The following is a 22,183-nucleotide window of genomic DNA, read 5'->3' as shown; positions in this document are numbered from 1 at the left end:
CCAGCAAAGGAAGACAAGGAGAGGCTCAGGTGTTTGCAGATCCATTAACCAGGCTTGCAGGCTCGTGCCCAACGCAAGAGGAACTCAACCCCAGCACCACCAACCCTGCACACACGTCCTCCCAGCACCAGGGACCCGGCTGCGCACATCGCGGGGAGCACGCAGGAGAAAGCACAGCCTGGATCGCACGGCACAGCCACTCGCAGCATCCTGCTTGCGGGGAGAAGCAGCATCATGGATCATCAAAACTGCGCTTGAACCTGCAGCAGATTGTCAGAAGAGTCAAAAGATGCTCGTGGGAAGAGACATGAAAGGCAGTTTTGTTTTGCTTTTTTGAAAGAGATGAAAGGAGCGCCCTGCTCCAAACACCAAAGGCAGAGCTTGTGCTCCCATCCGGCAGCACCTTCCACTCGCTTGAAATGCACATTCATTTGCTTTCCTTGTTACACATGCTAAACTGAGCTGAAGGATTAAAAGCCCCTGAGGTCAGGATTTATGCACAGAGTCATTCCTCCTGCTTTAACCTGAGACTTGATTTACCAGCATCACTTTGTACCTGGCTCTGCTCTCCCACACCATACCCCGTGCTCTCAGAGGACTCGATACCAAAAGCTCTCGATTTCTTCTTTATTATTCCTTCACCGCAATTCTGGTCTATTTATTTTCACAGGAGCTTTGATTTCTGCAAGTTTTATTTCTGCTTTATTCTTCTCTGCTCAAGAGAAATGTATTTTACCTGCTAGGATCAAGCTGCAGGTTATTTATCCAACCTCCGGCAGGTTTCTAGGTCCGTAACACCCATCCTTCCAGCCTGCAGCCAGCCCAGCCTCTGATCTGCTATTTGCTAGAGGCAACACTCCCCTTGAGACACATGCAAGGCTGGCTGGGGGGGCAAGGGTAACTATTCATTTCTGCACAAACTTGTCACGAGGTTTCCTGACAAATGGTTTGAATTTCAGCGCAGCTGGGCTCTGTTTTGGAGAAGGTCTCTCCAGCAGAAAACAAGAAGTGATGCAAGTAGCACCAAGGACCGAATTAGAGGCCGCACAATCGCAGAATGTCAGAGCTCGGAAGGGCCCTGAAAAGCTCATCCAGCGCAGGAACACCCAGCTGAGGTTGCACAGGAAGGTGTCCACGTGGGCCTGAATGTCTGCAGAGGAGACTCCCGTGAAGAAGTTTCTTCTCATATATAACCTCCTATGTTCCAGTTTGCACCCAAGAAGTTGCAGACCTGCATACTGAGACTCCTGTTCCCTTTAGAGTGGAGTTCTCAGCGAGAACTTCCCCCCTTTTTTGCTTTGCAGAAGCTCTTTTTGAGAATTCAGGGTGATTCTGTCACCTCTTACACCTCCCTCACTGTTGCAATTTAATTCTGCTCGCAGAACCTATTCGGTGGCTCTGGTCTGTTCGTTCCTATTTGGGAACAGACCCTCCGGGGCAGCGTGTGCTGCCATTGCTCCCTGTTCCTCAAGCCGCTCCATCCCGCACCTGCTGGAGGGTGATGAGTCGCCGCAGTGGGGACTCGAACCCACAACTCCTGCCTGAAGAGCCCAGCACCTCATCCATTTGGGCAGCCTGGAGCGACACCGCCAGGTTACCTGAGCACGGCCAGGCTGGGGCACGGCCTCCCCAAGACAAGCCACGGCCAGCAAATTCTTTCAATGCCCGTCATCTGTATCCATCCCCAAGGAAGCATTAATATTTGTTAAAACTAAAACTGCGGTTGTTTTATTACCTATACTTAGCAATTAAATTCCTGGTTGTCATTGGTGACTAACAAATACTACTGTAGGGCCACTGTACACATCGCACGGCAGCGGCTTTTCCTTGGTGTCCCATTCACAGTCTTAACATACTCTAAGATATTTATTTATAGTGCCTCCAGTGCAACACTATACTCCTCCTGTCTCTGGTCGCTACTCGAGACACTCACTAACCGCACGTTAACCACGTGTTCCTCCTCCCACGCCTGGGCACCGGAGCCACACGCTGGGTGCAGACGGCCAGCACAGCCCAGCCCAGGCTAAAGCCAGCGAGTGACTCAGGCTGTCAGAAATCCCACCCGAGCAGCGGGGCAGGGCTGGGTGCGCTCGCCCCATGGCCACCCTGTCCTATCCCCCATGGCCACGCTGCCCTGTCCCCCATGGCCACACCGGTTGTCCCAGGAGGACAGGACAGCCGAGCCCCCCGCACCGCCAGGCAGGTCACCAGCCCCCTTCCCGCTGTGCCACCTTCCACACAGGATGGGTGGAAGAAACAGCCAAGCTGCAGGGAGTAAATACCTCGTGTCGCTCCCTCCATCACGCCGGGAGCAGCTGTGCCTCCTAAATCCAGCACTGGTCCCCAGCCAGGAGCATTGCTGTCCGCTCCGCCGTGGTACGCACGCAGAACGCCTCTGCTCACACCAGCAACCCGTGCTGCCAGCCCAGGGCAGCGGGAAAACAGCTTATTTTGCACAAACACCGTCCACCATCTATCTCCAGGCTCTCAGCCACTGCAGAGGTGGTGCCACAAAGCTTTGCCAAGCAGGAACCCGGCCGTGATGGAGCAGGGCTGGCCCTGAAGCTGCCGCCCAAACTTTGGAGCGTGAAGGATTTTTTACTCCACTGAGCCCGCGGGAAGGCAAAGACCAGGGCCACGCGGACCCACACTGCCAGCAGGAGATCCAGGATGCGGAATTCCTGCTGCCGAGGGATTCTCCAGCATCCTTTGAGCTGGAGGGATGCAGCCAGGACAGGGTCGCTGATCAACACTGCTCTCCAGAAGCAACCTGCCCAAATTTAAACCCACAACCCCACACTCAAAAACCTTCACAGAATTTATTCCTCCTCCATTACTCTTGCAGAACACCATGGGTTTGCACACATACCTGCCAGCCCTTTCTCTCCCCACGGAAGGGGTCGGGAGGTCTCTGAGAAGCTGTGGCCATCTCAGCTTTAGCTGTGGATGTGTCCCGCCACAGTGTTCCCCAGCATCTGCTTCCACTAGAGCAGAAATCCCAAGGAAAACAGTCTGCACACCACAGCTAAAATCCTGAAAACACAGCAGAAGGGGTTAGAGGATTCTGAAAGCTTTTGACCTGTTGTAACACTCAGCCAGGCACTCACCAGCACGAATTCTCTGGAAAAATGAATATGCCTGAGAGACCCACGACACCTCAGCCGAATGGGAGAACACGATCCCATTTTGCACTGTATCGTATCAGCTCAAAGGGCAGGAACAAGACCATCGCAGCACTGAAAGCTGCAGGTGCCGAGCCCCGCGGGTGCGATGAGGCCAGTGCTGCACAGGCGCTGCCGTTTCACACGAGGAACGGGAGGTGAAGGAACGGGGTTCAAGAGATGTGCATCTTGTCAACACTTAACATTAACGGGGGTTTTGCCTCCAAAGGTGGAGCCCCAGCACACGGGGCTGACTGGGGCAAGTCGCAGCCACCCGCTGTGTCACCTGCACAGCCCTTGTCACCAAGGGCATCCCCAGTGCCACCTGGACAGACCTCAGAGCGGCTGGGAGGCAGCGAAGGGACGCGCGGTGGGAGAACAGGGGTCTGTCATCCCAGCGCTGCTTCAAATACATTGTCTGTAATCAACTGATCGAACAGGAGCTTTGGGTGGGCGGGTGGTCTCATTGGTCTGTTGTGGTTTTTTTTTTGACAAAACCATTAGTTTTAAACAAATCTTCAGTTCACGAAAAGCAAGAGGGCACTGAAGAGATTGATGAGTATTATCAAAATACAGCACCAGTTAAATAGATCTTCGCTAATATGCCGAATGTCACTGTACCCAGTGTCCGTGGAGGAGACGTTCCAGCCGCCGCGGGTCTGTGGGTTGGTCTGTGGGGTCCCTTGACTTTCTCTGTGTGAAAAAGCTGGAAGGGAAGGAATCCAGGTTGGTACTGTGAGGGGCCTCCTGGGCTCGCAGAGGGACCCTGAGGCTCACCAACCGGCCCAGGACAACCTGGCCTCTCTGGGCAATATTTTAATAATAATTAATGATTCCTGTGTTCCCCGAGCTCCTTCATTTACAGATCCATAAACAACCATTTCTCTTATAAACAACTATTTCTCTCAGGCTTTTGAGGACTTTTTCCCCAATTTGGGCATTGCTTCTCCCACTCTGCCTCTCCATGCAAGGAGAAAATCCCAGCGGGTGCTGCACACCCACCCCTGTGCCACCCTCACCCCAGCTCCAGGGCCACCAGCTGCCCGCATGTGTCCCCCCAGAGGTGACACGGAGGGGGCTGTCCCAGCAAAGCCCCTTTAAGGGACAGTGGAGGGCGGGCGCGGGAGCCAGGACATTAATTTTAGCCTGGAGCGGTGCCAGGGGCGCAGGGCAGCTGGTGCTGCAGCCTGCCCGCCGCGTCCCGTCCCGTCCCCCACAGCAGCCATGGCCGAGGAGCAGAGCGAGCTGGACGAGAGGATCATCATCAAGGACCAGCACGTCAAAGAGATCGACCTGGTGAACAGAGACCCGAAGCGCATCAACGAGGACGTTGTCAAGGTAGGGTTGTCTCCGCATGGTGTTACAGAAGCATCGCTGACGCTTAATGCAATAGGTTGTGGGCATTGAGGTGCTGGGCTGGAGCTCAGGCAGGGCTGCGGGTCCCTGCTCCGTGTGCCGCAGGAGGTGCCGTTACCCGGGGCTGCAGGGGGACCCGCCACGAGCCCCGGCCCAGCTGGGGGACCGTGTGCCGTGCACGGCTCCGGTTAGCGCGATATTTCCCGTTCCTTGAGTGCGCTCCCCAGCTTCCCTGGCTGTAGCCTGAAAGCTCATGGAGACGCCCTCCTTTGCACAAGTGGGGAGCCAAAAATAAAACAGGGGCAGCCCATATCGCTGATTTAAAGGGAACCTTGGAAAAAGACCTGACAATCCGAGCACCAGAGCGTTAGATATATGTCGTCCTACTTGGAAGCAGATTGTTTCTCACCCATGGCAGCAGGAGGGTGCAGCAAGCCTCCTCCATTTATTTGTGATCAAAAGGAGCTTTTGGCCTGGCTGAACAGGGAAGCGTTTTCCCACACGCTGATCAGCAGAGCTGGGCTGCTCTGAGCTTTGTTAGCATTATGGAAAAGATAATTTTGGCTCCAAGGGGAACAGGAGGAGATGGAAGGGGTTTGTTAAAACTGCACTGAGAGATCAAAGAGGATGACATGCCAGAAGGAACAAAGCCTGCTCACAAAGGCTTTGGAACAGGACGTGGCCTCAATCATACTGCTGAGATTCAAGCTTGCATTTGTGCATTAAAACACTATTACTGCTAAAGCCATGGGCACGGTCACATTAAAATCCCCCTGGATGAGCTGTGACAGTGACACCATAGATGGGCACCCTGTGCACGGCGAGACGTGCCCGTGACAGCTGCCAGGCACGGCGGACCTGCAGCGCGTTCCCGGCAGCTCTCCCACATCCGCAGCGCCCAGCGCGGCCCCACAGCCCTGTCACCGGGGGTGACACCAGCATCTTCCAGGCCACCCCCAGCCCTCGTGCAGCCCCATTGCATAGAACCATAGAACAGTTTGGGTTGAAGGGACCTTCCCAGCTGCCCAGTGCCACCCCTGCCATGAGCAGGGACATCCTCACCAGCTCAGGGTGCTCAGAGCCCCGTCCAGCCTGGCCTGGGATGTCTCCAGGGATGGTTCAGCCACCACCTCTCTGGGTACCTGGGCCAGGCTCTCACCACCCTCAGGGCAACAATTTCTTCATCATGTCCAGCCTGAATCTCCCTCCTTCAGTTTAAAACCATCACCCCTTGTCCTATCACAACAGACCCTGCTGATACCAACAGCTTGCTCATATCTCATTCTAAGCTCCACACTCCATTTTTCAGATATAAGTTGTGGTTTTCTTCACCTCAAGCCTGTCAAGCTTTTCCTCATTTTGTAGTCACCAACCCATCGTTGTAACTGTGCTGCTGAAGTTATTGTCACAGGGTGGAATTCAGACAAACTGAGCTTACTGACCGTTAGCAGCCCCACCTCTGCCTGTTCCCCCTTGGGGATCCCCAAAAGAGGATTTCCAAGCCCACCCCCTCACATGGCCACACTGCTGCTCCACCAGCTTTGGAAGCTTCCAGAGCGCTTGCTCAACGTACCTCCTATTCCTCTGCCTTAAAAATAGCAGGGCCGATAAGGCTGGGGGAAGGCAGAGAGCATCCCGCACCCCCACTGCTCGCTGTGACCCTGAGCAGTGTCCTGGAGGGCAAGGCAAAGCCGCCCCGCTCCCCAGAGAGCAGCAAGACACTCCAGAACACCCAGGCTCTGAACTGCTGATGCTCGAAGTGTACCGAGGGGAGCAGGGCGGTTTGCAGGCTGGGGGTTCCCGTGGCCACAGACAAGCCCATCCTGAGCCAGGATTTGAAACTACGTGGGTTACAGCAGCAGCACCAGCCACAGAGGCTTTGCAGAGCTCAAAACAGCCTCTTCCCCAGCAAAGCAACAGAGCAGTACCTGCATTTGGTGGTCCCCAAACACATGGGGCTGTGCCCAGGCTCAGCTCCAGATTCTGCCTCTCCTGCTCCTCCAGACCCACTTCTGGGGCACCACCAGCAGAAACAGCAGCCAGACAGACCCTCCTCTTATAGCCTGCCACGCCCTTCATTAATTGATCCTGATTAGCACCTCAGGCCCCCACCCAGGCAGGTGTGCAGGGACCTGCTGATGGGTCCAGCCCACCCAGCCCTGCTGCCAATGCTCCTGACCAACCTCCTGCCCGCCCCAGGAAATTAGAGATGGTGCAGAAAGATTTCATGATCAAAGTGCTTCCAGAACCAGAGTGGATGTTGCAATTTAACATAAATGTACAAACAAACACATTAGCTTCCCAAGGAAAGGCCATGCCATTTTTCAAGACAAATAGCTTGGCTCATGCATCCCCTAAAATTGAGTTATGCCACAACGAGATCTCTACACGTAGTTCAGAGGCTTTTAAGAGCATTTGTCATTCGGAGACGCTCGCGATGCCTGCACACGATGGCACCATCCCGGGAAGGGCACGGCCAAGCTGATCGCTCTCCCTCTTCAGACAGAACGCAGGCAGAATGGAGCACCTCGCCTCCGCAGATATACATAAAGAAACCATAAATCAAGAGGGCTGCTGGATTTTTATTAGCACAAACCACCTTCTTGCTGAGCAAGCAACCCATATCCCTGAAAGCTAAAAAACAGCTGGAATGGGCTCCGGCCTCCTCTGGAGCAAACACTCCCACGCACAGCTCCCATCTGAGGGCTCGTGCCATCCACACCTGTGCCCACGGCTCAGGGATCAGAACGGGGAATGTCCCCAGGCCGGGGCTTTCGAGCCGTGGGTGAAGCCTGTGTGCGCCGTGCTGAGTCAGGCAGTGCCGGGAGCCCCGCGCCGCGTCCCGCTCAGAGCTCTGCAGGGCAGGGGTCCCCTTGCCCGGGGGGTGCAGGGAATCCGTGTCCCCCCAGCACAGTCCTGGCTCTCCCCAGCACCCCCATTCAGGCCTGGATCCTCACCCCCACACTGGAGTCCCCCAGTCCCCCCTTATCTCCATCTTCTCTCCCCACAGGTGGATTTTGAGGATGTGATAGCTGAGCCCGTGGGAACATACAGCTTTGACGGCGTCTGGAAAACCAGCTACACCACCTTCACCGTCAGCAAGTACTGGTGCTACCGGCTGCTCTCTGCCGTGCTGGGCATCCCCCTGGCCGTGGTCTGGGGCTTCCTCTTTGCCCTCATCTCCTTCTGCCACATCTGGGCAGTGGTGCCCTGCATCAAGAGCTACCTGATCGAGATCCAGTGCGTCAGCCGAATCTACTCGCTCTGCATCCACACCTTCTGCGACCCGCTCTTTGAGGCGCTCTCCAAGATCTGCAGCAACATCCGAGTTGCTCTGCGGAAGGAGATCTAGGTCCCCACGCACACCCCAACCACCCTCTGCGCAGGTTCCCCGGTCCTGCAGTGAGTCCTCTCCTTGGCACATGGACCTCTGTGTCCTGCCCTCAGTACGCGGACCCCCCATGCCCAGGGACCTGTGCAGCGCCAGTTGTCAGAGCTGCTCCTCACTCCAGCCCAAAGCCAGAAGCTTTAGGAGAAGAGAAGCCCATTGAGGCTCAGCAAGCAGCCCAGGGAGACCCCTGGCATCATGCCATGCTCCCGCGAGAGGGACCGCAGCATCCCTGGACCGCAGCATGTCCTGGACTGCAGCATCCCTAGACCACAGCGTCCCTGAACTGCAGCATCTCCTGGACCGCAGCATCTCCTGGACCGCAGCATCCCTAGACCACAGCATCCCTGGACCGCAGCATCCCTAGACCACAGCATCCCTAGACCGCAGCATCCCTGGACCGCAGCATCTCCTGGACCATGGCCCTGGGCCACGACCTGCAGCTGCAGATTGAGAAGCAAGGGTGCAGAGGTGCTGCTGGACAACAGACCAAACCCTGCCTGCTTCTCCATCCTTCCAGTCTAGAACGACACTATGAGAAATACTTGCATATGAATTATTATAATTTGTTGCAAATAATTGTTGTTGTGGAAGCTTCTGTATTAAATCTTGCTGCACAAAAGTTTTATGGATAGAATAGTGAAAGCTAACTTTTTTCATGGGTGTTTGCATTTCAGCAGAGCTTTGAAATCCAGATCAATTAGTGAATGAAATGTTGTGTCTGCCTCCCGGGAGTACGTGCTGGGCCTGGGCCACCAGCAGCTGCAAAACCACTTGTGGCAACGTGACACTCGCTGTTGAATTACGGGGCATCGTTATGCTCTGTGGTGGGGCTGCGGAGTGCGCAGCGCCCGGCAGCGTCGAGAACAAATGGCTTTGGGTGGCTTTGCTTGGGAAAGGACAAGCTCGGCTTTAGGTGAAGCTTTGGCTTGTTTCTCAGGGGGAATATTCCCCAGGTGCTCACTGCTCTGGCTCCCCAGACGTGCAGGGGCAGAGGAAGGAGCATCCTCCGGGACCCTGCCCGCTCCTGGCACAACACTGGGATGAGGGCAGAAAGCCCAATTGGGAGCAATTTCCTCTGCTGTGTTGCCAATTAATTTGCTTAGCCCATCCTCACGAAGCCATACTTTAACTTTGCGGCACTGAAGCACTTTCTTGGCCCTGGCCTTAAGTGCTTTGCTGAATCAGGGCCCAGGAGGTCTTGCTGTTCAGAGGTTATTCTCAATTGTATTCATGTGCTTTTTCCCTTCGGCTTCCAACAAAGCCTTGGAGCCAAAGCTTCTTACAGTGCTATGCCAAGGACAAGAAAGAGCCGGATTTTCTGTTGGTGTTCTTCCAACGGCTTGGGATTGCGGACGTTCATTATCCCATGGCAATGTAGCCCCCGTGCTGCAGCGACACCGGGCCTCGGAATGGGTGGAGTATAAAAAATATATATATATTTAGATATTTGTAGTGGAGAAAAAGTCTTCAAAAACATTTTATCATGAGCATTTTTTAAAGCTTTTTGTGGGAATAAAAATAATTAAAACCAATTCTGGAATGGTTTTTTTGTCCTGGTAGTTCAGAGCATGAACCCAAGCCCTGCAGACCTCTGGGCTCCCCACTGGAGCGCTCTGCGCGCTCCCTGCCCGTGGAGCACACACCGCCCGTGGGTCAGCACCTCTCCTTTGCTTTCGGTCGTTATGAAAAGCTTTTTGGCAGCACATTCAATACACTCCCACAGCGACAAACCCGGAGCTGCTGCCCACGGATGGTGTGGGAGCTCGGCTGGTGGCTGTGGGCTCACTCGCCCACAGTGTCCCCATGCATGGGGCTTGGCCCCGTCTGCGTGACCCCGTAACCACAGCCCGCAATGGCACCCAGAGCTGGCGAGGCAACACCTGCCTCTCCCAAAGTGTCCTCCTTGCTCTGCCCATTGTCCGGGCAAAATCCATCGCCACATTGCATTCCTGTCCTCACAGATGGAGGATGCACCAGGCCCCCGGGTCCACCATGAAACAGGAACCCCCACTCCTTGTTTGGCGCAGGAGCTAATTGCTCACAAGGAGAAAGAGGGCGAACGTGGGAGGAAAACGCTATCTGCTTACCTAAGGGTTTAAACCAGGCTGGTAAAACATGCTGAGACTGAATCTGCCGGGTTGCGTTCAGCAAATGTGCTGAGAGCTCACTTGAAGCTGCCAGAAAACAAAATCAAAGGAATGCCAGAACGTGAAAGGTGAAAATGTACCTGTTGATAACGGTGAAAAAATAAAGCACACATTTAAATGCATTTTTCATATTCATTCCCAACACGTTACCCTCTGGCTGCACGCTGGCCGTGCTCCTGCGCGTCCCTGCCGGCGGCGGGAGCGTCGCCTGGTGTCCCCATGGCTCTGCTGCCGAACTGCTGGGCACGCTCGCAGGGGCTGTGCCGCGCTGCCTGTGTGCTGCCTGCGTGCTGGTTGTGTGCTGCCTGACTGTGTGCTGCCTGCGTGCTGCCTGTGTGCTGCCTGCGTGCTGGTTGTGTGCTGCCTGACTGTGTGCTGCCTGCGTGCTGCCTGTGTGCTGCCTGACTGTGTGCTGCCTGCGTGCTGCCTGCGTGCTGCCTGACTGCGTGCTGCCTGCGTGCTGCCTGCGTGCTGCCTGTGTGCTGCCTGCGTGCTGCCTGCGTGCTGCCTGTGCGCTGCCTGCGCACTGTCTGACTGTGTGCTGCCTGTGTGCTGCTTGTGTGCTGCCTGACAACTGCCTGCGCACTGCCTGTGCGCTGCCTGTATGCTGCCTGCACGCTGCCTGTGTGCTGTGTGCTGCCTGTGTGCTGCCTGTGTGCTGCCCACGCGCTGCCTGTGTGCTGCCTGTGCGCTGTGTGCTGCCTGACAGCTGCCTGACAGCTGCCTGCGTGCTGCCTGTGTGCTGCCTGCGTGCTGCCTGACAGCTGCCTGTGTGCTGCCTGTGTGCTGCCCGCGTGCTGCCTATGCGCTGCCTGTGTGCTGCCTGTGTGCTGTGTGCTGCCTGCGTGCTGCCTGTGTGCTGTGTGCTGCCTGTGTGCTGCCCACGCGCTGCCTGTGTGCTGTCTGTGTGCTGTGTGCTGCCTGTGTGCTGTGTGCTGCCTGTGTGCTGCCTGTGTGCTGTGTGCTGCCTGTGTGCTGCCTGTGTGCTGCCTGTGTGCTGCCTGTGTGCTGTGTGCTGCCTGTGTGCTGCCCACGCGCTGCCTGTGTGCTGTGTGCTGTCTGTGTGCTGTGTGCTGCCTGTGTGCTGTGCGCTGCCTGTGTGCTCTCTGTGTGCTGTGTGCTGCCTGTGTGCTGCCTGTGCGCTGCCTGTGTGCTGCCTGTGTGCTGCCTGTGTGCTGTGGCACACGCCTGCACACATCCCCGGCGCTCGGTGTGGCCCTGTGCAAACAAAAACACCGTGATGCTGAGCAGAGTTGGGTCTTGTGTTTCAAGCGTCCTTTCCCATCGTTTTCCTTCATTTTTTTAACGTAGTGCTCCTTCTGCACTTCCCCTCCCGCTTTCCATCCAGACACAGTCAGAAAACTTTATTTACAGGTATTTCGTAACAATAAAAACTCCATGCCATCAGCATGACCTTGTGCGTCACAGAGCAAGAAAATTGCATTGGTGTAGAAGACTAAATGCGATCTGCGGCAATCCCAAAGCAAAAGCTTGGCCTTGGGGGGCTCAACGGGTGTTTTCCCGCTGAACCCCGTGGTGCCCGGCTGTAACCCCACATGCTGCCCTCGGAGAAGCGTTTGCGCACACTCAGCCAACGTGTTATTGCACAGATCCCCGTCCCCTCCCCTGGCTCTGCCCACCCGTGTGTGCAGCCCCGCACGGCGCACAGCACAGAGCTGGGGGCAGGGACACCCTGGCGTTAGTGTTGTCCCCAGTGCTGTCCCGGCAGTGCCACCAGTGGGCCCGGGCAGGGAGCAGGGCTGGCAGCAAGCAGGGATGTGGGGACAGGGCTGTCCCTGCCCCACCGCACTTCCAGACGGGCAAGGACACGGTGCTGAGCGCGGTGCCTGCAGCTCTGCCCCAACCACCCTGCATCCCACGGGATTCCTGCTGCCGGCAGAGCTGGGGACAGCTGTGTGACACCGGGGTGGCACCTGTCACCCTGTGCAGCCGCCCTGCGCATCCCACGGGGACACGGTGCAGTGTGGGATGGTTCAGGGCAAAACCTGCCGCTCCCGGTGTCTAAAAGTCACCCGTGTCAGTGGTTTTGGGGCTCAGAAGCAGGTTCCTGGCGTCCAGTCCCAGACAGCACTGAAACCTGGAGCACAGAAGTCCTCCCTTGCTCCTGCCTCAGTTAAATAATGATGGCTGTACATGCTTACACGCACACAGACATATATACACCTATTTATACAGAAACCCCCTCGCTCGTCCGAGTCCCAGCTTGTCCCGGGGCGGCGCTGGAGGCCGCGCGGCAGCGGAGCGCGGTCCCGGCCGGCGATGCCCTCACGTGGCGCCCGGCTGCGTGAAGCTGCGCTGGCTGGTGCTCCTGCAGCTGAGCACGAAGGAGGAGGAGTTGCTCTTCTTGCCCACGCTCAGCTCGCACGCCGGCCGCGACTTCAGGTAGCGCGTGGAGCAGCAGAGGAAGCGCCGCATCAGGTCGTGGAAGAGGTGGCCGGTGTAGAGCATGTAGATCCAGGGGTTGCAGCAGCTGTTGAGGCTGGCCAGCAGCATGGCGATGATGAACGGGGAGGCTGCGGGCAGAGAGCACGGTCAGAACCCCGCTGGGGAGCGGGCACACGCTGCGGGGGCTCTGCCGGCGCCGGCCGGGCTGCCCCTGCCTGCAGAGCGCTGCAGGACAGCAGCAAAGAACAGAAACGGGAAGCAAGTCTGGGTTTAAACAACTTGGTTTTAAGGTTTTTTTCCCCTAGAAGGGCTGTGTTTGCCCTGCTCAGCTCCTGCACTGCTGCCTGCTCAGCGTCACCCTACAAACGCCTTGGGAAGGAGCAGAGCTGCCCCCAGCATCATCTGTATGATTTGTCTCTATCACACCCGAAGTGGGGAGGGGGGAACGTGGCCTCTTGGCGTTGCGTGGCAAAGAGCAGGACTGGGAACAGAAATAGCCAAGTGGCTCGTTTTTCCCCACCAGTGGCCAATTTGGGGCAGACCAGTGGCTTTTTCCACCCCAGTAATGAAGCCGGGAGCCTGGCAATGGCTGCGAGGGTGACACTGGGGACAGGAGGGGATGGTGGCAGCAGGGTGACAGGACACCAAGTCCCCGGCTGCTGCTCTCCGATCCCTGAGCACAAAGTATCCGACTTTCTGGTGAGAAAGGGGACAGTGGGACTCGCAGCCCCCGGCAGCAGGACCAGGACAGAGCCTTTATTCTGCTCCCTGTTTCCAGCCCATCTCATGTCCCTGTGCCCCGGGGTGTGCCAGCGGGGAGGACGCGTACTCAAGCCTGGCTGCTTGTGCACCCTTTCCACTTCTGCCAAAACACACTCGCAGTTTTTAAACCAGAAAAGAAGTGTGAATAATGAATACTATTTTCCAAATTCACCTTTAACCAACTCATGCATAATTCCTGCTCTACTGATGTCTGGTCCAGCCGCTTTTAATTTCAAGCATATGCTACAAGAAATCTGCGGGGAATGGTGCATAAATCCTGGGCGCAAGAACTGAAATACATCACAGCATTTCTATCCACTTTAAAAAACCCAGCCACGGCTGACTCAGCTCCTCTTCCTGAGGCAGAGCAACTGGATCCCATGGAGCCTGCTGCAGGGCAGGTCTGTGGTGGATCTGCCCTGCTCACCAGGGCTGCTGGAGACCCCGAGGGCTGCGCGGACGCTCCCCAGGCTGCGACAGCCCCGCACGGGGCCGGGGCCGCGCTGCCGCAGGGATGGGCAGAGGCAGGAGGATGCGGGACCAGGAAATGAAATGAGAATTGCTCACTGATTCCCACAGATGGATGGACGTTATCACTCACAGCCCACGCTCCGGGGCATCAGCTCCCAAGACTGAGGGACCGATGTAACCGTTGTGGTGCTTCACAGCCTCACTATTATCTTCACAGAAGCCGTAACCCAACTTAGACTCAAAGCTCAAAATGCCACATGTAACATAAATTATCTGTAAGGTGCGCAGAGCGGAAACCTCATTCTAACTAATGTTTTGTGAAGGATCCTCAGTGCTTAAGCCAACACGTGCACCATAATCTGTAGCTCCAACCTGCACTTACAGAGTTTTATGAAGTGAGGAAGACTCATACAGAGAGGTGCTGAAGTGGATCGGTAGCAGCAGGGTGAGATGTGTCTGATTAGTGCTGTCCTGGCTGGGAAAGGAGGGCTGCTTCAGTCTGCTTCCTTCGCAGCCTCATCTTTCACCCCAGCACACCAAACCACAGCACTTTGTGCCCTGTGAAGGTGGAAACACAGCCCGCGGCACCCCGGGCACGAGCGGTACCGCAGTGGTACCCAGGGCAGAAAAAGCGCCGTGTGTCCCTCTGCTCACACCAGATCCATGTCCCACCGCACTGCGGGATGCAATGCAGGGCAGAACACTGCAGGGTGCCTGCTCAGCATCCCCTGGGATCCAGGGAGGTATAAACACACCTTCCCTTGCCAGGAACACTCTTTATGACATCCTGCATACACAAAACTAAGTATGTTCCTAAGTGAGCGACACCCATCACACAGCCGTCGTGACCCGCTCGTCCCCTCCTGGGGTGCAGCCCCTGGGCACCCCAGTGGTGCCGGGGCCCTGCCCAGTGAGCACCCAGTCGCCGACTGCCCCGTCTCTGCCCTCACACCCGTGCAGACTGCAAAGCCTGCAAGATGGGAAACAGCCAGGCTCCCCGTGTGCTGCAGGGCAGGGCTGTGCCAGGCGCCCCCAAACTGCCTGGTCCAGGAGTCACAGGCCCGCTGCACAGGAAAAGGGGTGCAGGACAGCAGAACGCTGCAGGAACAGCACGGTTATCTGCAGAGGGGTCACACCGGCCGCCTCCTCGTGCCCCTGGGCAGCCGGCGAGGAGGAGGATGGACCTGGGAGGAAGGGCTGGGGTCTCGTGGCACTTGCTGTCCACAACCACCCAGGCTTTTCCTCGCTGTGCCATGCAGCAAACGCCCTGCAGCACTCCCGCCCTTCGCCGCAGACACGGGGCCCCGAGCAGCAGAAACGTGAAGGGAAAGGGAGCTTGCTGCACCTCAGCACGGCTGGAGCTTTCCTTGGTGCAGAACGGCAAAGCACAGCAGAAAAGGCAAGGGAAGGCAGGGCCAGTGTGCAGGGTGAGCGAGGGGAAGGTTCGCGAGGCAGTGGGCAGGGCAGAGACTGTGCACCCGCACTGTGCACCCACACTGTGCATCCACACTGTGCACCCGCCCTGTGCACTGTGCACCCGCACTGTGCACCCACACTGTGCACCCACACTGTGCACCCGCCCTGTGCACTGTGCACCCGCACTGTGCACCCACACTGTGCACTGTGCACCTGCACTGTGCACCCACACTGTGCACCCGCCCTGTGCACTGTGCATCCACACTGTGCACCCGCCCTGTGCACTGTGCACCCGCCCTGTGCACCCGCATCCCCCCCAGCGCAGGGACCAGCACAGCGGCAGAGGTTTGTTTGCCGAGCAGTCAGGTGGAAGCCCTCGAGATCGTCGGTTTGAAATAGAGCAGAAGGGAGAGACGCAGCTTCATCCCAGGGTGTATCTAACAGCTAGAAGCTTCAACCAGCCCCAATCAAGTGCAAAACCAAGAGACAGCTGCCTGGAGCACCAAGAGAGGTTTAAAAAGCTGTGCTTCACTTCTGCAGCTGAAATAAAAGGAGCAGACAGAAGCAAAGTAAGGAAGGCTGGAGCCAGCCAGGCTAGCAGCTTTGGTTGGTGGGCTAACAGCTGTGCACAGGCTGCAGGAGACCCCAGGTTTTGCACAGAGCGATGTAGAGCCAGAATGGGGTTGCAGAAGGGGAAGGAGCGGGGTGCAGGCGAGCCCTGCGCTGCACAGCCCTGGCTGCGGCAGCGCTGCGGGGGGGTCACAGCTCCGCAGCCCGACAGCCCCAGGCTCGGCGTTTCTGCTGAGCTGGGTCGGTCTGGCCAAGCAGGAGCTGTCCTGGGTGCGTTTTCTTGCCCTTTCTCCCACCTCACCAACTTGTGCAGAGTTTTTTCTTTCAAGCTTTCCCGTCCGGTTCTCCCTGCAGGTGCAGAGGGACCGTCGGCCGCCTCCAGCCAGGCACAGCACAGACTTGCACAGCCACAAGCGTATGAGACCAAGGAGGGTAATATATTTCACTCTGTCTGCAACCTTAGTGATGACAAGAGCAGCCAGCACCAAGCATAAAAAATGGCAAATCAGTGACACCACGTCCTTTAGGAAAAGCCTTTGCTCATAAATCAGCAGCTTTCTGCAGGAACCCTGCTCCCGTCAGAGATAAAATAACAGCAGCGCAGTCCCGGAGCAGATGGAAATGGGAGGAGAGGGGAAAAGAGAGCAAGAGAGCGGAAAGCAAAGAAGTCAGCGAGGACAAAATGATACGGTGAAAGAAAACAACTCGGGCACTAACACTGTGCAGTGTTCCCCTGCGGATGGCACGGGGCTGAGCCCCACACAGCCCTTGGCACCCTCAACACCTGGGGTGGGTGATCAAACAGCCCAGCAGGGCCCTGGGAAGGCTGAGCTGCTGCACCTGGGGACAGGAAAACCTCCCAAGCCACCACCCCCACAGCCAGAGCCCAGACTGAACCTGCGGGGCTCAGCTCGCCCTTGCCCGCAGCGGGGAGCTCCGGTGCAGTCGCTGCTGCCTGTCGGGTGGCTTTTCCAAGTTCAGGATGTTTTCCTGTCCCCCCCAGCCCCCTGAGACCCGGCTCGGAGCAGTTTCTGGCTGTCACTTGCAGCCCCGAGTTCGCGGTCACTGTCCCTGCGCTGGCCGAGCTAAGCAGCCCATGCAAACGCAGGGCTATGGGGAGAGGACGTACCTTCCTGCGGAGCGTTCGTGTCCCACACAGACCACATCTGCACAAAGAAAAAGGGCGTCCAGCACACTATGAAAGCTAACACTATGATGAAGGTCATTTTGACTGTCCGGATCTTGGCTTTGGAGATGAGCCGGGTGCTGCTGACCCTGGCAAACGCCGTCCCGCTGCAGGAGCTGGAGCCCAGACCCATGTTGGGCCCGTGAGCCATCTTAAGTTTCACGTTCTGCCAGATTTTGAAGCTTATTAAGCCGTAGCAGATGCTCAGCATCAATACGGGGATGATGTAGACCATGAGGGTTATCCAAGTGACATAGGCTTTAGGTCCCCAGGGCTGGATGAAATCTGCCCAACAGTCATAAACTCCATTCCCCACATCCCTCAGAGAAAATATGTGGATCTGAGGGATGCTGACCAGCAGGCACAGCAGCCAGGTGAGGAGGACAGAGACCCGGTCCGCTCTCCGGTGCAGAGACCTCAGCGGCTGACAGATGGCCAAGCACCGGTCCAGGGACATCAGCAAGAGCATGTAGGTGGAAGCAAACATCCCCACTACCTGCAAGTACTTGATCAACCGGCAAAGGAAATCTGGCCCGTAAAACCTGAAGGTGATGTCCCAGATGAGCTGGGGCAGCACCTGGAAGATGGCCACGACCAGGTCAGCGATGCTCAAGTGCTTCATGAAGAAGTACATGCGGGAGTGCTTCTGCCGGGTGGTGTGGATGGCCAGCAGCACACAGAGGTTGCCGGTCAGGGCGAGGAACAGGATGAGGCAGAGCACCGTCACCTCCACCTTGGCCATGTCCTCGTTCCTCTTCAGGGGGTCGGTGGTGCTGTTCCTCCCGGAGCTCTGGTTCTCCAGGCGCAGGCTGCCGTTCCCCAGAGAGCTGTTGATGGTCCATATGCTGCTCCCCGCAAAGTACAACTTCTCCATGGCCAGCTCCGTCCCACATAGAGCCGGGTAGCAGGGAGGGTGGGTGGCAGATCCTCTCCGAACGCGTCCCCGGTTGAGTCAGCCGTGTCCCCCTCGGCTCCGCTCCCCGGGCTGTGCGGCTCCGGCTCTGCCGTTCCCCGCCGTTCCCCGCCGAGCAGTCCCGCCGGTCCCGGCCCCGGGGCTGGAGATTCTCCGGCGGCTCCACCCTGTCCCCTCCCAGGGCACCCGACGTCTCCGCAGGCTCCTGCCCCCAGACAAAACCCAAGCGCAGGAGGAGCATTAGGGGAAAGGGCCGGCAGAGAGACGCGGTGTCCCCATCCCATCCCTCGCGGAGGGCTGGACCCCAAACCCCGCTCCGCTCCCCGTGCCCCCCCAGCTCCCCTCCTGCCCGGGCATCCCACCGCCCATCGCGCCGCGGGCAGGTCCCCGCAGCCGCACCGGCTCCTGCTCCCACCTGCGGCCCCTCCCGGGGCAGCCCCGGGGCCAGCGCTTGGGGGGGCCGGGGCCGGACGGGGAGGGGTCCGGGGAGGGGACCCGGGGCTGGACCTGCCCGCGGAGCCGCCGCGCTCGGAGCGGCCGCCGCGAGAGGGAGCGGCAGAGCGGAGCTGCCCGCGGGGTGGGCGGGGGCTGCCGGGGGTCCCGCGGGGATGGGCGGGGGCTGCGAGCCCCGGGGGCGCCCAGCGTTCCCGTTAGCCCGGCACCGCGGCCCCCGCCCGTCCCATCCCGTCCTGTCCCGTCCCGTCCCGTCCCACCGGCAGAGCCGGGGAGCGGCCCCCCCGCCGGGCTCACCTCGGCTCGAACGCAGCGCGGAGCCCCCGGGGGCTGCGAGGACAGAAACCCCCGGGCATGTGCGGTGCGACAAGGCGAGATGAGACTGAGCCGGTGGCCGGTTTGGTACCACGGCGAGGGCCTGGGAAGCAGCCCCGGCTGCCTGCAGCGACAGCCTAAACGCTCTTCTTGCCTGAGAGCCGCTGAAGAGAATGTCAGGCACCAGTGCAAACAGCTTTGGGAGCTCAGGGCTCTGCGCCCAGAGGGACCGGGGTCTGATCCCCCTGGGGGTTTCGGGGCCCCCGAGGAGCTGGATTCCAGCTGCCGGTCACACTCAGCAAAGCTCCCACCGTATCTGCCAACACAACCTCATCTATAGGAAGCTCGCACTTCTGTTATCTGCAGCTAAAGCAACCAGCGAGAACTTTTCTTTTTCTTTCAGGAGGATTATTTTAGAGTATTGTTAAACCATTTCTAAAAAAGAAGGAGAGGTGGCTACATTTGACATTGTTTGCCATCAGTGCCGATAGCTCAGCAGCACATTTCACTGTTTTTCCAAGTCTCAGGCCCCTACAAGGGAAGCCAGGACCCAAGAGTGCGGGGGGCGTTCAGAAGAGCAGCGACCCACCTCAGGTCCCCTCCCCAAACCCAGGGCCGGCAGCCACGCAGTCCCCCCAAGGCCTGGTACCCAAGAGGTGGCTTTGGCAGGACCCGCCTGGCCCGGCCGCCGCAGCCCCGAGCTCCGGAACAGCCAGGCTGGTGCTTGCTCCCTGTGCCGCTGTCCCCGAAAGCCACAGCTCCAGCTCTACTGAGCCCAGCCTTAGGCCTTGAGTAAACATCTCTGCAGTTATGCAGTTATTTTTAAAGATTTTTGGGAACCTTTAGCTCTATGCAAGATGTAGAAATGTTAAATACTTTGGCAAGTTCTTCCCTCCAGGGTTCACGTTCTTCCTCCTTCAGGCAATAAAACGGCTGTGGGAATTGCTGAGGATAACAACTCACCATGTGCAATGCTGTTTTTTTCATTGTTCTGCCCTTTTCGGGAGAGTTCTGTAGGAGGAACTGACCGTGGGTGAAATCCCGGCTCCAGTGGGGTCAAGGAGAGGTTTGCCCTCGGGTTCTGCACAGATCCTTCAGCATTGCGCAGGATACCAAGGGATGATAAACGTGTTTTGGGACCAGCTGGGACGGAAGTGCTGGTGAGACGGTTCAGGTGAGAGAGCAGCCACTGTTTGCTCCTCTTTGCCGTCAGATGAGGCATCATTCATAACTACATGGATACTTATTCCTTCGCAGACTAGAACTGAACCACTTCTAATGCAGAAAAGAGCCTGATGCCAATCGCATTGCTTAGACGTGCTGCAGCTGAATGCCTCCAAGAGTGGTGTGTAATTGCAGAACACATTCTACTTCAACGGTGAATCATAAACGCTGAGCTGTGAACGAGCTCTCCCGGGACTCATGCGCTTTGTCTCCGTGCCAATGCCAAGCTGTTCCCAGGGCTGCGCTTCCTAACGCTCTGTCTGCTCTGATTCACCAGTGCAGGGGCTTAGTGAGCGCTGGCTGCCGAGGGGAACCAGCATACGCCTTGAGGACTGAACGCTGGATTTAAGAGGCTAAGTCACGGCAGCTTTTCGTAGTTTTACTTCAGGTATCTTGGCTGCAGCCTGGGCTCCTTGCTCCCGTTGCACCTGCAGGTCCGCCCACCTCGCTGGGCTGCAGCCCGGTCAGAGCGACGCTGTGGCGGGGCCAGGGCTGCTCACACCAGCCCCACACCGAGCCCCTCGCTCCCTGTGAATGGGGCCGCAGTGTCACCCCTCCCCAGCCAAAGAGGGACCAGATTTTGGGAGCACCGCAGCTGCTCTGTGCGCCCCAGGGTGCGCGTGCACCCGCGGTCGAGTGGCCCCGCTGCTCCCGCTGCTCCCGCAGCTCCCCATGGCCATCGCTCTCCCTGCCCGCCCTGCGACAGCCCCAGCAGCCGCTTCCCCCGGCTCTGCGGCTGGACAAGCTTCAGGCAGAGCTTTGTGTGCAGCTCCAACTGATTTGCCATTTGCCGAGTTAGGCAAAGTGCTCCCGCTTCCCGCCATGAGGACGTGTCCAGGGAAACGCAGACCGAGAGCACCCCCGTCCACACAGAGTCCCGCTTCCCTCCCGGGCAGCTCAGGGACACGAGTCCTTCACTGGGGTTTGGCATCGACCTCACCAGTTACACAACATACGGCTCTTGCACGCATCTCCTCATCTGTGATGCCGGCTTTTGGCCGTCAGTTTGGCAGCTAACGTGTTTGTTTGAGCGAGCCTGAAGGGTTCACCAAAGGGGAGAAATAAAACACAAACCTCTTTGGTTGAAAACAGATTCAGTCACCATACAGCAGGTTCCTGTCCTGACATGGTGCCGGGCGGGTGCACAGGGACCTCGTAGGGGTGAAAGTCACCCCGGTGTCCCAGCTCCGGACGGGCCCAAGAGGAGCTGGCGCAGGTCCCTCCGCGTCCCAGCCTTCCCGGAGCTCCCCGGTGCCCCGCAGCCCCGGCCCCGCGTGGTGCGCGGTGACGAGCACGGCCACAGAGGGTCACCTTCAGACGGTGCTTGGGGCACGGCCACAGAGGGTCACCTTCAGACAGTGCTTGGGGCACGGCCACAGAGGGTCACCTTCAGACGGTGCTTGGGGCACGGCCACAGAGGGTCACCTTCAGACGGTGCTTGGGGCACGGCCACAGAGGGTCACCTTCAGACGGTGCTTGGGGCACGGCCACAGAGGGTCACCTTCAGACGGTGCTTGGGGCACGGGGAGGAAAAGATGCAGTAATCAGAAAACTCAGGCTTTTTTTTTTCTTTTCAACCTTCCCTTGCTTATTTTCTTTTTCCCAGTTTCTGTTAAAGGAAAATTTCCAAGTGGTTCTGAAAACCGCTAAGTCCAGTCAAAATAAAGTCACCATGCGACTGCCAGCTGCCTCAAGAGTTCACTTAATTGCACCTATAAACGTTAATTTGAGCGAATAATGACAGCACCGCACAGCTGGGACCTGCAGAGGCCGCCCACGGGGGCAGCGGTGACCGTGGCCCCGGATCAGGCCCCGTGGCGATGCAGCCAGCGCCTTCAGCCTCCCGACCCGCGAAGGCAATAGCGCTGTCACTGTGTGATGTTGGAATGCTTTACCGTGATTGTGCGGGGCTGTCGCCCGCGCGAGGCCCTGCAGGATGGGAACAGCCTCGGTTCAGCAGCGGCAAACCTGCGGTACCGGCACACGCGGCTCTTGGGGGGTTTCCCTCGTGAAGGCGTGAGAGTCAGATACAAGATCTCATCATTCCGTCCATACGTCCGCGTTCTCACATCAGTTACCAAGTGTAAAATCCCACAAGGGGCTGAGGGCAGAGGCACTGGCTGCCAACAGGTGGTGGCCGTGCTGCTCCGGGCACAGCGGTGCTGGGGACACAGCCCCACGCCGGCTCGGTGCGCAGGGACGGGGCGGACTGAAGGACGCAGAAAGGAGGATGTAAGCGCCACTCCTGCCCGCAGCGGGAAGGGAGCAAAGGGAGCTGCTGCAGCAGAACATCCCTCCCCGCCGCGCGGGGCTCGGCCAGCCCCGTCCCCGTGCCGCTCCCCGCGCCGCCGGAGACGCTCGCGGCCCCTCGCTCCTCACCCGGCACGGCCGCGGCGGCCCCGCCACCCGAGC

General features: G+C 58.1%; 2 protein-coding genes across 2 annotated transcripts; one reads left to right on the top strand and one right to left on the bottom strand.

The window, feature by feature from the left end:
• Window positions 1–4,285: 4,285 nt before the first annotated feature.
• Window positions 4,286–9,440, top strand: CAV3 (caveolin 3). Its single transcript, XM_065845992.2, has 2 exons — window positions 4,286–4,499; window positions 7,528–9,440. Exons 1-2 carry the CDS (start codon window positions 4,386–4,388, stop codon window positions 7,867–7,869), a joined length of 456 nt encoding a protein of 151 aa, XP_065702064.1. The 5' UTR covers window positions 4,286–4,385; the 3' UTR covers window positions 7,870–9,440.
• A 1,964-nt stretch (window positions 9,441–11,404) lies between these two features.
• On the bottom strand, window positions 11,405–17,975 carry OXTR (oxytocin receptor). The gene is made up of 2 exons (XM_065845733.2): window positions 16,810–17,975; window positions 11,405–12,589 (listed from the first exon to the last, which is right to left on the bottom strand). The coding sequence occupies exons 1-2, from the start codon at window positions 17,738–17,740 to the stop codon at window positions 12,342–12,344; spliced, it is 1,179 nt and encodes a 392-aa protein (XP_065701805.1). The 5' UTR covers window positions 17,741–17,975; the 3' UTR covers window positions 11,405–12,341.
• Between the last annotated feature and the right edge of the window lie 4,208 nt (window positions 17,976–22,183).

Source organism: Patagioenas fasciata, chromosome 10, assembly GCF_037038585.1.
Source record: "Patagioenas fasciata isolate bPatFas1 chromosome 10, bPatFas1.hap1, whole genome shotgun sequence".
Taxonomy (NCBI): Eukaryota; Metazoa; Chordata; class Aves; order Columbiformes; family Columbidae; genus Patagioenas; species Patagioenas fasciata.
The sequence above is the reverse complement of the archived record's forward strand: the minus strand, read 5'-3'. Positions and strand labels throughout refer to the sequence as shown.

What these genes read in the sequence shown, in the direction of transcription:
- CAV3 (XM_065845992.2), top strand. Translation starts at nt 4,386, where the DNA reads ATGGCCGAGGAGCAGAGCGAGCTGGACGAGAGGATCATCATCAAGGAC. An exon ending in TCAACGAGGACGTTGTCAAG is followed by an intron (nt 4,500 to 7,527) that starts GTAGGGTTGTCT and finishes CTCTCCCCACAG; the next exon opens with GTGGATTTTGAGGATGTGAT.
- OXTR (XM_065845733.2), bottom strand. Translation starts at nt 17,740, where the DNA reads ATGGAGAAGTTGTACTTTGCGGGGAGCAGCATATGGACCATCAACAGC. An exon ending in CACGAACGCTCCGCAGGAAG is followed by an intron (nt 12,590 to 16,809) that starts GTACGTCCTCTC and finishes CTCTGCCCGCAG; the next exon opens with CCTCCCCGTTCATCATCGCC.